General features: G+C 52.1%; 1 protein-coding gene across 4 annotated transcripts in view; it reads right to left on the bottom strand.

Annotated features, from left to right (window-relative positions):
• LOC138372407 (retinol dehydrogenase 13-like) overlaps positions 1–17,480 on the bottom strand; it is a 38,463-nt gene that overhangs the window by 6,635 nt on the left and 14,348 nt on the right. For 3 of the 4 annotated variants that reach the window (XM_069337869.1, XM_069337871.1, XM_069337870.1), the window contains exons 5-8: positions 12,131–12,245; positions 4,412–4,606; positions 4,213–4,328; positions 3,735–3,824 (exon numbers count right to left, since the gene is read on the bottom strand). In XM_069337869.1, coding sequence (XP_069193970.1) covers positions 3,735–3,824; positions 4,213–4,328; positions 4,412–4,606; positions 12,131–12,245 — 516 coding nt within the window. Of the gene's footprint in view, positions 1–2,921; positions 2,966–3,734; positions 3,825–4,212; positions 4,329–4,411; positions 4,607–12,130; positions 12,246–17,480 lie in introns of those variants that run through there. The other variant, XM_069337872.1, reaches the window with a different exon arrangement.

The following is a 17,480-nucleotide window of genomic DNA, read 5'->3' as shown; positions in this document are numbered from 1 at the left end:
CTTGGAGTCTCACTTCAGGAAAAGACAGACGATCCCGGTGTTTCAAGTTGAGGACGGCTTCCTCGAGTTTCTAGTGTATACACGAGCGGGAGAAGGTAGAGTGGGCGTCACCGCAATTGAAGCAGCGGGCCTGGGGAGAAGTGCACTCGGACTTAAGAGTGATCATCGTCCCCACACATGGGGCATAGATACACAGTACTTGTGCATTTCAGGGCATTATGCCCAAACTTCCAGCATTTATTGCATAGTCTAGGAGAGGGAATGTACTCCTGAACGGAGCATCTGGCACCAGCAAGAATTATAGAGGGCAGAAGGGCCCTACTATCAAAGGTGATTTTCACAACTCGAAGAGGCTGACGGCGACGACCACGAGGGGGTCGAGTAAACTTGTCCACGTGGAAGACAGAATGGCCTTGGGCTTCATGGACATGTTTAATATCCTCGTGGCAGTTTTTCTGGTCCCTAACACCAGTTGCAACATGGTGCGGGAGGATAACAGTGCCAACACTGGCATTTAATCGAGCGTTTCCCAATACAGGACAATGCGGCTAAGCTGGTAGCTGCATCTTGATAAGGATCATCGATGACATGTACCAAGCTTGGTGGGGTTAATAGTAACAGAGGCATCTACCGAATCAACAAGGTGTTTATGGAGGGAGAAATTGTCAGGAGTAGAATCCAGATGTTGGAGTTAAAAGTATTTAGCCCATGTAGCAGGACCAAACAAGGCGTTGTACATACGAGTATGGGAAGGGATCGTGCGAGTGCAGCCGTGGCGAAGACGGCGTTGAACCCCCCCCCCCCCCCCACACACACACACATGCAGGCTATATAACACAAGGGGCACACACACTAGGGGACACAGGTGGAAACCGAGTGCCCAAACGAGCCACAGAGATATTAGAAAGAACTTTTTTAGTGTCAGAGTGGTTGACAAATTAAATACATTAGAAAGTGATGTGGTGGAGGCTGACTCCATACACAGTTTCAAGTGTAAATATGATAGAGCCCAATAGGCTCGGGAACCTGTACACCTGTTGATTGACGGTTGAGAGGCGGGACCAAAGAGCCAGAGCTCAACCCCCGCAAGCACAATTAGGCGAGTACAATTAGGCGAGTACAGACAGACAGACAGACAGACAGACAAACTGACAGACAGACACAGAGAGAGAGGTTAAAAGGCACAGTAGTCACATTGAGAGATGGAATTGTGCCAGAGGACGAGGTAGTCGCCGCTGGGGGCTTGGGGCTCGTCCCTACCATAGAGGGAGGGAGGGGAGAGAGGAGGTGGGTAGTAGTCCGGTCTGGGCCCAATGTTGTGGGGGCTACAGAACCCGGTCTTCCATCACAGTTCGACGCAGGGGCCTGATCGCCCACCCCATGAGTCTGGGTAAGAGGTCGTGTCAGTATCCATATATCATGTATTTTAAAGTGTCTGGTGGCCTGAAACCAAGGAATACCACCTACCAGGACAGCCAGGGAGACTAAACATGGGCCAGTGCAGGAAGGGGTGCGTAGTGCCCAGCGGACCTCCCTTTTTTAACAGTAGAGTCTTACTGTTTCGTCCATTCTCCTACACTGGTTCAAAGACCTTATTCTCCCTTTCACCCCAGCCTGGACACCCAGCCATCAACTTGGGGCAGCCCTTCACGGGCGACCCCTCCAGTGGGCGGTCCGATGACTCAAGTCCCTTACGTTTGTGTTCATTTGCATGTACAACTCCCAAAGAGGGACAGGAAAGGGGCGGAGGCATCCCTCACCGGTCCCAGAGAGGTGTACACGAGCCCCCTCACCACGACAAGGAAACACAATGGAGGGAAACATTGTAAGAAAATTTGACAGATTAGTAGATACATTAAAGTAAAATTTAAGGGTTATAAACAAGTACATGGTAGCATAATTTGAGAACTATTTCAAGGTGTAATGAAATAAGATATGCGTCAATATAACAACCACGATATAAGGTGAAAACAATGATGACAGTGGTAAAGTTGTATGGCTTAGGTACATAGTGGGGGATTGGGTAGCACTAGATATAGTGAGAGTTTAAAGCACTAGATATAGTGAGAGTTTAAAGCACTAGATATAGTGAGAGTTTAAAGCACTAGATAGGAAACTATGAAGATGAAATTAGGTACTTTTTTATTTTTATTTTTGAACAAGGCAATAGTTGGATAGTTTTTCAATTATAATTCAAAGTTTTGCGTCTCCCAACCAGTTCAAAAGATACTCATTTCACTTACATTTTGCTCAATGAGATATTCTTGTGTTCCTGATAGCTTAAAAAAAATGAAGATTTGTCCTTTCTTCATCGTCATCTAATTATTACACCTACATTTGAAAAATTACTTAAGATCATATAGGACATGCGTGTTTATTTTTAAGTGTTTGCCCCATTAAACTTTACTACTTTTAAAAACCATTTACTATATGTTCTGTTCTAGTAGTTTTACCAAATTACTTCTTTGTATCATGTTAAAAACTACTTTATTAATTGTTACATTATGGAATCCAATAAAGACAGGCATAGCCTATCACCTTTATATTGTACATTTGTTATATTTCTTAACATCCTCACTAATGTTGGCTGGCTTCTCTTTTAGTATTGTTTACCCCTTTACACTTCTATATACAGTAGTTTTTTTTTATTTAATGATGACCAAACCACACCTCAGAAGATGGAGAAGCGACGACATTCCATTCACCTGGGCTGTAGGAGGCTCGAACCATGGACTCCACGTGTGTGAGGTCGAAGCTCTATCGCCCAAGCTATTGTGCAGTCTTAAGTCTTTTTCTGTGTCTTAATCTTTTTGAAGCGACAACGTTTCACTCCATCCTGGAGTGTTATTAAGTCTTGTGTGAGGAACAGGTAAAAAGAGTGAGGTGAGGAGCAGGTATACACAGACTCAGACTTGGTTACAAGTGCTGCTGGGAGATAATATACCCATTAGTTGAAGTGTCATATCTGTGGAACAGAAGCAGAGGCGCCACTATTGCACTACTTACTGGAATGTGAAGCAACTGAAGCCCTGCGCATCAAACTCAACATTAATCCAACGACAACAGCTCCATTGGATGCAAATTGCACAGCGATTATAATGATTAGAAAAGCAGTTTAGGAATGAGACACACTAGTGAACACTGTGCATCTACATCCGCCACCAAGATAATGTTATTAAAACAATACTAAAACCAGTGCACTAAAACAGAAGCGAAAAAGAAACAGGGAAAAAGGAACACCCCCCCCCCACCTCCATTTAAAAGTTTGATCGAAATATCGCAGTAACGAGGTTATCGCGAATAACCAAACTCAATTACGGGGTCACCATAGCCCGTGCTACATGGATATTTCGTTCTGAGTAACTAAATCTAAAACAACAACAGGTAAGGCGAGGAGCGGGTAAAAGAGTGAGGTGAGGAGAAGGTAATAATAGGATGAATATAAGAATTATGTAAGAAAAGGATGAATGCAAGCATAAAGAAATAGGATGAATGCAAGAATAATGAAAGAATAGGATGAATGTAAGAATAAGATAAGTTAAAAGGTAAGAATAAGAAAAGGTGGGGGTAGGCATAAGCAACAGGGGGCAAAGCTTAAGTCAAGTCACGTTTGTTTAGAAGGTTGGGGCATCAGTGTACGTCCTATAAAAGGGAAGAGTCAACAGAAAATGGCACAAAGCTTTATAACATTAATGCTGCCAGATGGATGTGAACCACATCGTTCGCCAGCTCACCTTACAGTCAACGAAGTACTTCCCACTGATGCCGTCTACTTCCTCCGACACTGCCAGGTAGATCAACGTCTGGGCGCCAAGTTCTGCATCCTTTAAAAATAATTTTATCATTTAAGACGTGCAGATAAATGGGTTCATTTTATATATTTTTCAAAATTATAATTAAAGCACTATTCACACAAATCACAATAACGTGATATAGCAAATTAACAAATCCACAAGGGTGGATTTGACCAGACCACACACTAGAAAGTGAAGGGACGACGTCGTTTCGACTTTACTTGACAATCGACTTGAGAATAATCCAGGATGGACCGAAACATCGTCGTCCCTTCACCTTCTAGTGTGTGGTCTAGTCAAACTACTTCAGCCACGTTATTGTGACTCATTGCCTCATCATGGCCCTTGTGGATTTTTTCAAATGCACTATTCGTTTGTGCAACAGATTGGACAAAAGCACTTTAAGTAGATAAAATACTTTTCCCATGAGCCACACTGGCCAGCCGAAATAGTACGGGAGAAGCCGGGTTCCTCCTCCTTTATTCAATATCTCCGTCGAGACCACTCCCGGGTGAACGCTGTTCGCGGTCACACCTGCGGGGTAGAGATGAACAGGTAAGCCAGATTCCACACGGGGGATTCCACATAGTCAAATTGAAAACCTCGACCTAACTCACGTGTGTCGCGCAGCTTCCGGGAAAGTTCCACTGTGAAGAGGACGGTTGCGAGCTTGGTGTCACCGTAGACAGCAGTGCAGCCGGGGTATGGCGTCTTCTCATAGTTTAGGTCGTCTGGATCAAACGTCTGGCGGGCGAGATGTTGGCGGGAAGTTACGTTGATGATCCTACTTGGGGCGCTGGCTTTCAGTAGACCTGGGGATTTAAAAGGTATAATAGTCTATGATAGGATCACTTGGCATGTGATTCAGTGTAAAACGATAACATATCTTTGATGTTATTGCACTTCTTATTGCCTAAAAAGATATCATGTGCTGGTATTACCAGGGGGGTTTAATATTAAAAGCAACTTTATATCCAAGACATCTATTTTGATGGTCGTGGACGTTGTCCACGACCTATCCCGTTAACGATAGCCTACAGTGGTACAGTGGTAACTGTAGATTTGCCTGGGTTCTAGTCTGGCCCTGGGAGGATTGGCCAGACGCCAGTAAGTGTTCACCTCTGTTCACCCAGCAGTAATTGGGTACCAGGGCCAGAGTCACGAAGCAGTTATGCAAGCACTTGCGAACCTGTACATCTTTACTCAATCTTTGGCGGCTTTGTTTATAATTACTAAACATTTAATGAGCTCCGAAGCACCAGGAGGCTGTTTATAACAATAAGAATTGATTGGGAAGATTTCATGCTTGTAAACTGTAATAAATGTAACCAAAGCCAAAGTCAAAGATTGAGGAAAGATGTATACGTTCAAAAGTGCTTGTGTAACTGGTTCGTGAATCTGGCCCCTAGTCGTTAACCAATTGGCGAGTCGTGTTCCAGGGAAATTTAATGGGGTAAGGCTTACCATGAGCTATGGGAAGGTAATGCTCTCAACATGCTAATAAGAGTCAGAAGTTGTCTGTTCCTATCCTTACGTGTTAAAGAAAGGGATCATTTTAGGACTTATTGGCATAAAGAAAATGTCTCAATTTGTCTGAGATTATACGCCAGACGCTTGAAGATAGCCTCAAACTCTGCAGGGTGACTTGTGACTGTATGCAGAGTGTCATAGGCTGGTTCACGTCGAGGCCCCCTCCCCCCCCCCCTTGCTTTAAGAAGGACCAGCTACACTCAGAATACCAAACTCCGAGGAAATGTAAAATGTGGGTTTGATTGTACTGATGTTGATCCAACGATGCTAACGGTGACTGAATTTACATCTCCAGCCTTCAGGCAGGTAGGTAGGGGGGGGGTTATCTTCTTGAGGTTATCTTGAGATGATTTCGGGGCTTTTCAGTGTCCCCGCGGCCCGGTCCTCGACCAGGCCTCCACCCCCAGGAAGCAGCCCGTGACAGCTGACTAACACACAGGTACCTTTTTTACTGCTAGGTAACAGGGGCATAGGGTGAAAGAAACTTTGCCCATTGTTTCTCGCCGGCGCCTGGGATCGAACCCAGGACCACAGGATCACAAGTCCAGCGTGCTGTCTGCTCGGCCGACCGGCTCCCTGGTCTTGGGGTATTGTTGAGTATTAGTTTCTGATCTGTGGTTTGGACATCCGAAATGGAGGAGATTGGGAGACCCGGGTAACGCCGGGTAGCCGATCAGCTAGCTTGTATACATCGGTGACGTTCCAAAATGTTTCTAACCCTCTGAAGCCTACAGGTGGTGGTGGCTACACTACACTGTTGCTGGGGCAGGTGGTGGTGCTACACTACACTGTTGCTGGGGCAGGTGGTGGTGGTGGCTACACTACACTGTTGCTGGGGCAGGTGGTGGTGGTGGTGGCTACACTACACTGTTGCTGGGGCAGGTGGTGGTGGTGGTGGCTACACTACACTGTTGCTGGGCCAGGTGTTGGTGGTGGTGGTGGCTACACTACACTGTTGCTGGGGCAGGTGTTGGTGGTGGTGGTGGTGGTGGTGGTGGCTACACTACACTGTTGCTGGGGCAGGTGGTGGTGGTGGTGATGGTGGTGGTGGTGGCTACACTACACTGTTGCTGGGGCAGGTGGTGGTGGTGGTGGTGGTGGCTACACTACACTGTTGCTGGGGCAGGTGGTGGGGGTGGTGGTGGTGGTGGTGGCTACACTACACTGTTGCTGGAGCAGGTGGTGGTGGTGGGGGTGGTGGTGGTGGGGGTGGTGGTGGTGGGGGCTACACTACACTGTTGCTGGGGCAGGTGGTGGTGGTGGCTACACTACACTGTTGCTGGGGCAGGTGGTGGTGGTGGTGGCTACACTACACTGTTGCTGGGCCAGGTGTTGGTGGTGGTGGTGGCTACACTACACTGTTGCTGGGGCAGGTGTTGGTGGTGGTGGTGGTGGTGGTGGTGGCTACACTACACTGTTGCTGGGGCAGGTGGTGGTGGTGGTGATGGTGGTGGTGGTGGCTACACTACACTGTTGCTGGGGCAGGTGGTGGTGGTGGTGGTGGTGGCTACACTACACTGTTGCTGGGGCAGGTGGTGGGGGTGGTGGTGGTGGTGGTGGCTACACTACACTGTTGCTGGAGCAGGTGGTGGTGGTGGGGGTGGTGGTGGTGGGGGTGGTGGTGGTGGGGGCTACACTACACTGTTGCTGGGGCAGGTGGTGGTGGTGGCTACACTACACTGTTGCTGGGGCAGGTGGTGGTGGTGGCTACACTACACTGTTGCTGGGGCAGGTGGTGGTGGTGGCTACACTACACTGTTGCTGGGCCAGGTGTTGGTGGTGGCTACACTACACTGTTGCTGGGGCAGGTGGTGGTGGTGGTGGCTACACTACACTGTTGCTGGGGCAGGTGGTGGTGGTGGCTACACTACACTGTTGCTGGGGCAGGTGGTGGTGGTGGTGGCTACACTACACTGTTGCTGGGGCAGGTGGTGGTGGAGGTGGCTACACTACACTGTTGCTGGGGCAGGTGGTGGTGGTGGTGGCTACACTACACTGTTGCTGGGGCAGGTGGTGGTGGTGGTGGCTACACTACACTGTTGCTGGGGCAGGTGGTGGTGGAGGTGGCTACACTACACTGTTGCTGGGGCAGGTGGTGGTGGTGGTGGCTACACTACACTGTTGCTGGGGCAGGTGGTGGTGGAGGTGGCTACACTACACTGTTGCTGGGGCAGGTGGTGGTGGAGGTGGCTACACTACACTGTTGCTGGGGCAGGTGGTGGTGGTGGTGGCTACACTACACTGTTGCTGGGGCAGGTGGTGGTGGTGGTGGCTACACTACACTGTTGCTGGGGCAGGTGGTGGTGGTGGCTACACTACACTGTTGCTGGGGCAGGTGGTGGTGGTGGCTACACTACACTGTTGCTGGGCCAGGTGTTGGTGGTGGTGGCTACACTACACTGTTGCTGGGGCAGGTGGTGGTGGTGGCTACACTACACTGTTGCTGGGCCAGGTGTTGGTGGTGGTGGCTACACTACACTGTTGCTGGGGCAGGTGGTGGTGGAGGTGGCTACACTACACTGTTGCTGGGGCAGGTGGTGGTGGTGGTGGCTACACTACACTGTTGCTGGGCCAGGTGTTGGTGGTGGTGGTGGCTACACTACACTGTTGCTGGGGCAGGTGGTGGTGGTGGCTACACTACACTGTTGCTGGGGCAGGTGGTGGTGGAGGTGGCTACACTACACTGTTGCTGGGGCAGGTGGTGGTGGTGGCTACACTACACTGTTGCTGGGGCAGGTGGTGGTGGTGGCTACACTACACTGTTGCTGGGGCAGGTGGTGGTGGTGGTGGCTACACTACACTGTTGCTGGGGCAGGTGATGGTGGTGGTGGCTACACTACACTGTTGCTGGGGCAGGTGGTGGTGGTGGTGGCTACACTACACTGTTGCTGGGGCAGGTGGTGGTGGTGGCTACACTACACTGTTGCTGGGGCAGGTGGTGGTGGTGGCTACACTACACTGTTGCTGGGGCAGGTGATGGTGGTGGTGGCTACACTACACTGTTGCTGGGGCAGGTGGTGGTGGTGGTGGCTACACTACACTGTTGCTGGGGCAGGTGGTGGTGGCTACACTACACTGTTGCTGGGGCAGGTGGTGGTGGTGGTGGCTACACTACACTGTTGCTGGGGCAGGTGATGGTGGTGGTGGCTACACTACACTGTTGCTGGGGCAGGTGGTGGTGGTGGTGGCTACACTACACTGTTGCTGGGGCAGGTGGTGGTGGTGGTGGCTACACTACACTGTTGCTGGGGCAGGTGGTGGTGGTGGTGGCTACACTACACTGTTGCTGGGGCAGGTGGTGGTGGTGGTGGCTACACTACACTGTTGCTGGGGCAGGTGGTGGTGGTGGTGGCTACACTACACTGTTGCTGGGGCAGGTGGTGGTGGTGGCTACACTACACTGTTGCTGGGGCAGGTGGTGGTGGTGGTGGCTACACTACACTGTTGCTGGGGCAGGTGGTGGTGGTGGTGGCTACACTACACTGTTGCTGGGGCAGGTGGTGGTGGTGGCTACACTACACTGTTGCTGGGGCAGGTGATGGTGGTGGTGGCTACACTACACTGTTGCTGGGGCAGGTGATGGTGGTGGTGGCTACACTACACTGTTGCTGGGGCAGGTGATGGTGGTGGTGGCTACACTACACTGTTGGTGGGGCAGGTGATGGTGGTGGTGGCTACACTACACTGTTGCTGGGGCAGGTGATGGTGGTGGTGGCTACACTACACTGTTGCTGGGGCAGGTGGTGGTGGTGGCTACACTACACTGTTGCTGGGGCAGGTGGTGTTGGTGGTGGTGGCTACACTACACTGTTGCTGGGGCAGGTGGTGGTGGTGGTGGTGGCTACACTACACTGTTGCTGGGGCAGGTGGTGGTGGTGGTGGTGGCTACACTACACTGTTGCTGGGGCATGTGGTGGTGGCTACACTACACTGTTGCTGGGGCAGGTGGTGGTGGTGGTGGCTACACTACACTGTTGCTGGGGCAGGTGGTGGTGGTGGCTACACTACACTGTTGCTGGGGCAGGTGGTGGTGGTGGCTACACTACACTGTTGCTGGGGCAGGTGGTGGTGGTGGTGGCTACACTACACTGTTGCTGGGGCAGGTGGTGGTGGTGGTGGCTACACTACACTGTTGCTGGGGCAGGTGGTGGTGGTGGTGGCTACACTACACTGTTGCTGGGGCAGGTGGTGGTGGTGGTGGCTACACTACACTGTTGCTGGGGCAGGTGGTGGTGGTGGTGGTGGCTACACTACACTGTTGCTGGGGCAGGTGGTGGTGGTGGTGGCTACACTACACTGTTGCTGGGGCAGGTGGTGGTGGTGGTGGCTACACTACACTGTTGCTGGGGCAGGTGGTGGTGGTGGTGGCTACACTACACTGTTGCTGGGGCAGGTGGTGGTGGTGGCTACACTACACTGTTGCTGGGGCAGGTGGTGGTGGTGGTGGCGGCTACACTACACTGTTGCTGGGGCAGGTGGTGGTGGCTACACTACACTGTTGCTGGGGCAGGTGGTGGTGGTGGTGGCTACACTACACTGTTGCTGGGGCAGGTGGTGGTGGTGGTGGCTACACTACACTGTTGCTGGGGCAGGTGGTGGTGGTGGTGGCTACACTACACTGTTGCTGGGGCAGGTGGTGGTGGTAGTGGCTACACTACACTGTTGCTGGGGCAGGTGGTGGTGGTGGTGGCTACACTACACTGTTGCTGGGGCAGGTGGTGGTGGTGGTGGCTACACTACACTGTTGCTGGGGCAGGTGGTGGTGGTGGTGGCTACACTACACTGTTGCTGGGGCAGGTGGTGGTGGTGGCTACACTACACTGTTGCTGGGGCAGGTGGTGGTGGTGGCTACACTACACTGTTGCTGGGGCAGGTGGTGGTGGTGGTGGTGGCTACACTACACTGTTGCTGGGGCAGGTGGTGGTGGTGGTGGTGGCTACACTACACTGTTGCTGGGGCAGGTGTTGGTGGTGGCTACACTACACTGTTGCTGGGGCAGGTGGTGGTGGTGGCTACACTACACTGTTGCTGGGGCAGGTGGTGGTGGTGGTGGTGGCTACACTACACTGTTGCTGGGGCAGGTGGTGGTGGTGGTGGCTACACTACACTGTTGCTGGGGCAGGTGGTGGTGGTGGCGGCTACACTACACTGTTGCTGGGGAAGGTGGTGGTGGTGGTGGTGGCTACACTACACTCTTGCTGGGGCAGGTGGTGGTGGTGGTGGCTACACTACACTGTTGCTGGGGCAGGTGGTGGTGGTGGCTACACTACACTGTTGCTGGGGCAGGTGGTGGTGGTGGTGGTGGCTACACTACACTGTTGCTGGGGCAGGTGGTGGTGGTGGTGGCTACACTACACTGTTGCTGGGGCAGGTGGTGGTGGTGGCGGCTACACTACACTGTTGCTGGGGAAGGTGGTGGTGGTGGTGGTGGCTACACTACACTCTTGCTGGGGCAGGTGGTGGTGGTGGTGGTGGTGGTGGCTACACTACACTGTGGCTAGGGTTCAAGCCAGATATTTCTACTCTGCCTAAATTACATAAGCCCGCCCTGCAAATACCCCAGCGCGTCCTCCTAAGGTTAACGTAAAGAAAATGGTAAAGTCTCCTCTCCTAATTTACCAGAGGACCCAAAACAGAAAACGGGACATTATGTCACTTTTGCCAGCCGCTTACATTCTCTAATACGACAATTTTTGGCCGTATGTAACGCTGAAGCCTCATGCTGTCCTCTGACTTAATCCGTCTCATAATTTAGGCATCATCAGCAAACATCGAGAGGAATGAGTCTATACCCTCTGGGAGATCATTTACGTATATCAGAAACAGGATAAGACCGAGTACAGAACCCTGTGGGACTCCGCTTGTGACTTCACGCCTGTCTGAGGTCTCACTCCTCACAGTAACTGCTTCCTATTGCTTAGGTAATCCCTTATCCACTGGAGCACCCTACCAGTTACTCTTGCCTGTTGCTCCAGCTTATGTACCAGCCTCTTATGGGTACTGTGTCAAAGGCTTTCCGACAGTGAGAAAATGCAGTCTGCCCGCACTTCTTTGCCTTGTTTAATCTTTGTCACCTGGTCATAGAATTCTGCTAAGCCTGTGAGGCAAGATTTGGCATCCCTGAACTCATGTTGGTGGTGTTACGAAGTTCCTTGTGCGTGTACGTGTGTGGGGTTGATTAGTTATTCGGATTTAATAAAAACTTTTTAATAAAAAAACTAGATTAAAAAAAAGTAGCCACAATACTTTAAATGAGTTAATAAACTTTTTGAACGTTAAGAAATCCTTCCATTAGACCCGACTTCATAATATAGGCTTGCCCAGTTGCTTGAACCCCATGCTTGCTTGCACTCTGCACCTGCTGCAGAGTGCACGACCCACGTGACTCAACATTCAGGTATAACATTATAATGTAACAGGCGCATCAGGGAAGCAAGTAGTAATGAGGAGAGACGAGCTCACAGGCTGTCAGACGATGCAACACCAAAAAGGTCAAAGAAATTACAAAAACTAGTCTAGCAAGGATACTGGTCCTAACAGTATAAAGCCCAGTGATAACAGGAAGGGCAGAGATGTCTACAAGTTATGGCGTCTTCCTCCATAATGTCCAAATTCTGGCTTCAGCATGTGGAGAGTTGCTCAGAATTTTATATCGTGCATATTTACCCCTTTGCAAATCTACTAGCAAGGTCAGGAGAGTCGTGGATGGCAGCCCACGCCAATTAACAGGAACGAGCTCACACAAAGTTCACTAACCAGGTTATGTAGCAGACACCTTCAAGAAAGGTCACTCCAAGTTGACTTACCCAACAGCATATTGGTGAGAAGAAAGTGTCCAAAATGGTTGGTGGCCATTGTCAGCTCCAGCCCATCTGTTGTTAGTTTCTTCTCTGTCATAGGAAGTATTGCTGCATTATTCATCTGTCAAGAGTACAGAGTACATGTGTCAGGCCACACCACACTAGCCTCAGGCCACACCACACTAGCCTCAGGCCACACCACACTAGCCTCAGGCCACACCACACTAGCCTCAGGCCACACCACACTAGCCTCAGGCCACACCACACTAGCCTCAGGCCACACCACACTAGCCTCAAGCCACACCACACTAGCCTCAGGCCACACCACACTAGCCTCAAGCCAGCGTTCATCTGCTGTAATATTTATAATATTCTACATTCGCGATTCTTTTTTTTAAACAAATTGTTTAAATAATAGTCCAATTGTCACTGTTGGTACTATAATATATAAAATATATATATATTTTTTAAATTGCTTAAAATATTAAAGTTCCACTTAATACCTAACAAGTAACTACTCAAGGAGCACAGTCGACTATTTTCCTCAGTTCTGATATATATCCATGCAACACAGGTTTTCTAAAATTAGATCCAGCCTTGCAAACCTGCTCACATTTTTGTAAACGGTAACCAAGTATTCAGAAACGACTTCCAGTTGATGTAGTATACACTGTCTTTGCTGAAGCTTTTGATAAGGTACCACAAAGATTTCAAAGGAAATTACAGGTATATGGAATAAATGGTAGAATATTAGTGTGGATCAAACAATGGTTAAAACAAAAAAAAAGGGGGCGTGCTTATCGGAAATGAATGACTAGAGAATGAGAGGGTCCATGTTGGGGCCCAACCCTTATTGGTATACCCATCAAATGACTGGATGAGAATATTACAAACCACAATATATATTGCATGTGTAAAGAAAGAAATGTATATATTTATCACTCCGGAGTATAGTGGTCTGTCCCTACTCTGGCGTTGAAGTCCCGGAGGATAATAATATCCGAGTGTGCTGTAAAGAGGTTGTAGAGTTCCTCAGATAACTTGTCATCTAGGTTGGTCAACGTTTGGGCATACGCACTGATCAGCGATGCACTCTTATTTCAAAATGGGAGCTGGAGCGTCATTAGGCGGTCGTTGATGCCCTCTGGGAACTTTCCCTCCCCTCCCCACCATCAACAACACCCTTCTCCTGGAGCCGACGTATCCCACGAACAGCCGGGAGGTGCCTGTGTCACCCCAACCCGTTCTCGCAAATTTAATAAGTCAATATTGACTTATTAAATATGTGCATAGGTGACATACTTAACATAATAGTTTCCCTTGAAAAGCTTCATAGAAAACACCGACCTTACCTAACCTACTTAGTATGTTAAGATAAGCATCTTATTGCTTCGTAATTACAATTATTACCTAACCTATACCTATAATAGGTTAAGTAACAATTGTAATTACGAAGCTATAAGATGCTTATTTTAACATACTAAGTAGGTTAGGTAAGGTCGGTGTTTTCTATGAAGCTTTTCAAGGGAAACTATTATGTTTAGTATGTCACCTATGCACGCAAATAATAAGTCAATATTGACTTATTAAATTTGCGAGAACGGGTTGGTCACCCGCATCACAGTCGTGTCGAAAGCAGCCTTCCACCACCACACCAACCACAGGCCGGCCTCAACACCGGGTTGATCCGGTCCCACCTCTCTCATGGTGCCTGATAGGACAAATAACTCACTATCCTCACACCCACACAATCCATACCCCCAGAACATCCTATACTGGAAGCCACCACACCCCACTTCTCGTGCACTTCTCTCCAACTCGACCGAAGCTTGCAAATGCACTTCTCAACCCACCTCACATGGGTGCTTCAACAGTCCCATCTGGAGCACACCCTCCTGTAGGTACAGGCTCAGGCAGACGACCATCAGCACTATGCTCATCACGAATCACTATAGTATCAGGAGCACCAACGTTACCAGAACTTAAAGATGGAAGAGTCACTCACTGAACACATTGATGCCATCGCCAAGTCCCGCACCACAAAATACAGCCAGATATCCAGGAAACCTGCATTTGAAACAGGTGCAAGGGTTTCACACTATACACTCTGCAGGTAATAACCCATCACCATCACAGATGACGAAACACTTCTCAAGAACTGCATATGAACAGCGCAGTTTCCGTTTAACGACTCTACCACCAGGCCCGACGTGTATTTGCCTACGCACTGTAAACAGTACCAAACCGAGGCAAAACACTATCACGTCGTCTCAACAGGCGAATCACTCACCAACGCTTAAAAAGTCTCTTTCCTAATATCCGAAATCTTTACCACGCCCACAAGTGACGGCAAGGGGAGCACCTTAAAACGACCCCCAAGTTTTGGACGACACCGACATCCTTATATTTTTCTAATTCTCTCCAAGCTATTAAATGCCGAATTCAAACGAGACTCCGGACTGGGGCACAGCACGTCCCCCAATACAGTGCACACAATAGCTTAGTCGATAGGGCTCAAACTCAAATTCTGTCTACATGGATCAAAAAGGCGCCCTACCATCACCCACGACCCCACACCACCAGCCACACTCGGGTCTCTACTTTACGACAGCGTATGCTCAACCCAGCCACACCTACCAGCAGACTCGCACCTCAACCAGGCAACACGTCCTCACCCTGGACTGTCAGCGCTCCATTCAACACGTGACGAAGCAGTTGGGCGGTCGGCCACCTCCCTGGAAAAAACGGGGGGGGGGGGGTCGGCCATATCTCCCTGCAAAAAAACGGGGGGTCGGCCGTACCTCCCTGGAAAAAAACGGGGGGTCGGCCGTACCTCCCTGGAAAAAAACGGGGGGTCGGCCGTACCTCCCTGGAAAAAAACGGGGGGTCGGCCGTACCTCCCTGGAAAAAAACGGGGGGTCGGCCGTACCTCCCTGGAAAAAAACGGGGGGTCGGCCGTACCTCCCTGGAAAAAAACGGGGGGTCGGCCGTACCTCCCTGGAAAAAAACGGGGGGTCGGCCGTACCTCCCTGGAAAAAAACGGGGGGTCGGCCGTACCTCCCTGGAAAAAACAGGGGGTCGGCCGTACCTCCCTGGAAAAAACAGGGGGTCGGCCGTACCTCCCTGGAAAAAACAGGGGGTCGGCCGTACCTCCCTGGAAAAAACAGGGGGTCGGCCACCTCCCTGGAAAAAACGGGGGGGGGGGGTCGGCCACCTCCCTGGAAAAAACGGGGGGTCGGCCACCTCCCTGGAAAAAACAGGGGGGGGGGTCGGCCACCTCCCTGGAAAAAACAGGGGGTCGGCCACCTCCCTGGAAAAAAACGGGGTGGGGGGTCGGCCACCTCCCTGGAAAAAACGGGGGTCGGGGGGTCGGCCACCTCCCTGGAAAAAACAGGGGGGGGGGAGTCGGCCACCTCCCTGGAAAAAACAGGGGGGGGGGGCAGTCGGCCACCTCCCTGGAAAAAACAGGGGGGGGGGGGAGTCGGCCACCTCCCTTGATAAAACAGGGGGGGGTCGGCCACCTCCCTGGAAAAAACGGGGGGAGGGGAATCGGCCACCTCCCTGGAAAAAACAGGGGGGGGGGGGAGTCGGCCACCTCCCTGGAAAAAACGGGGGGGGGTCGGCCACCTCCCTGGAAAAAACGGGGGGGGGGGTCGGCCACCTCCCTGGAAAAAAACGGGGGGTCGGCCATATCTCCCTGCAAAAAAACGGGGGGTCGGCCGTACCTCCCTGGAAAAAAACGGGGGGTCGGCCGTACCTCCCTGGAAAAAAACGGGGGGTCGGCCGTACCTCCCTGGAAAAAAACGGGGGGTCGGCCGTACCTCCCTGGAAAAAAACGGGGGGTCGGCCGTACCTCCCTGGAAAAAAACGGGGGGTCGGCCGTACCTCCCTGGAAAAAAACGGGGGGTCGGCCGTACCTCCCTGGAAAAAAACGGGGGGTCGGCCGTACCTCCCTGGAAAAAAAACAGGGGGTCGGCCGTACCTCCCTGGAAAAAAACGGGGGGTCGGCCGTACCTCCCTGGAAAGAAACGGGGGGTTGGCCGTACCTCCCTGGAAAAAACAGGGGGTCGGCCGTACCTCCCTGGAAAAAACAGGGGGTCGGCCGTACCTCCCTGGAAAAAACAGGGGGTCGGCCGTACCTCCCTGGAAAAAACAGGGGGTCGGCCACCTCCCTGGAAAAAACGGGGGGGGGGGGGGGGGGTCGGCCACCTCCCTGGAAAAAACGGGGGGTCGGCCACCTCCCTGGAAAAAACAGGGGGGGGGGGGTCGGCCACCTCCCTGGAAAAAACAGGGGGTCGGCCACCTCCCTGGAAAAAAACGGGGTGGGGGGTCGGCCACCTCCCTGGAAAAAACGGGGGTCGGGGGGTCGGCCACCTCCCTGGAAAAAACAGGGGGGGGGAGTCGGCCACCTCCCTGGAAAAAACAGGGGGGGGCAGTCGGCCACCTCCCTGGAAAAAACAGGGGGGGGGGGGGGAGTCGGCCACCTCCCTTGATAAAACAGGGGGGGGTCGGCCACCTCCCTGGAAAAAACGGGGGGAGGGGAATCGGCCACCTCCCTGGAAAAAACAGGGGGGGGGGAGTCGGCCACCTCCCTGGAAAAAACAGGGGCGGGGGGAGTCGGCCACCTCCCTGGAAAAAACAGGGGCGGGGGGAGTCGGCCACCTCCCTGGAAAAAACAGGGGGGGGGGGGGAGTCGGCCACCTCCCTGGAAAAAACAGGGGGGGTCGGCCACCTCCCTGGAAAAAAAGGGGGGGGTCGGCCACCTCCCTGGAAAAAACGGGGGGAGGGGGGTCGGCCACCTCCCTTGAAAAAACAGGGGGGGGGTCGGCCACCTCCCTGGAACAGGGGGGGGTCGGCCACCTCCCTGGAAAAAACAGGGGGGGGGGTCGGCCACCTCCCTTGAAAAAACAGGGGGGGGTCGGCCACCTCCCTGGAAAAAACAGGGGGGGGGTCGGCCACCTCCCTTGAAAAAACAGGGGGTCGGCCACCTCCCTGGAAAAAAACGGGGTGGGGGGGTCGGCCACCTCCCTGGAAAAAACGGGGGGTCGGCCACCTCCCTGGAAAAAAACGGGGTGGGGGGGTCGGCCACCTCCCTGGAAAAAAACGGGGTAGGGGGTCGGCCACCTCCCTGGAAAAAACGGGGGGGGGGTCGGCCACCTCCCTGGAAAAAAACGGGGTGGGGGGGTCGGCCACCTCCCTGGAAAAAACGGGGGGGGGGGTCGGCCACCTCCCTGGAAAAAACTGGGGGAAGGGGGTAGGCAACCTCCCTGGAAAAAACAGGGGGGGGGAGTCGGCCACTTCCCTGGAAAAAACGGGGGGGGGGGTCGGCCACCTCCCTGGAAAAAACGGGGGGGGG

Source organism: Procambarus clarkii, chromosome 38 (assembly GCF_040958095.1).
Source record: "Procambarus clarkii isolate CNS0578487 chromosome 38, FALCON_Pclarkii_2.0, whole genome shotgun sequence".
NCBI lineage: Eukaryota > Metazoa > Arthropoda > Malacostraca > Decapoda > Cambaridae > Procambarus > Procambarus clarkii.
The sequence above is the reverse complement of the archived record's forward strand: the minus strand, read 5'-3'. Positions and strand labels throughout refer to the sequence as shown.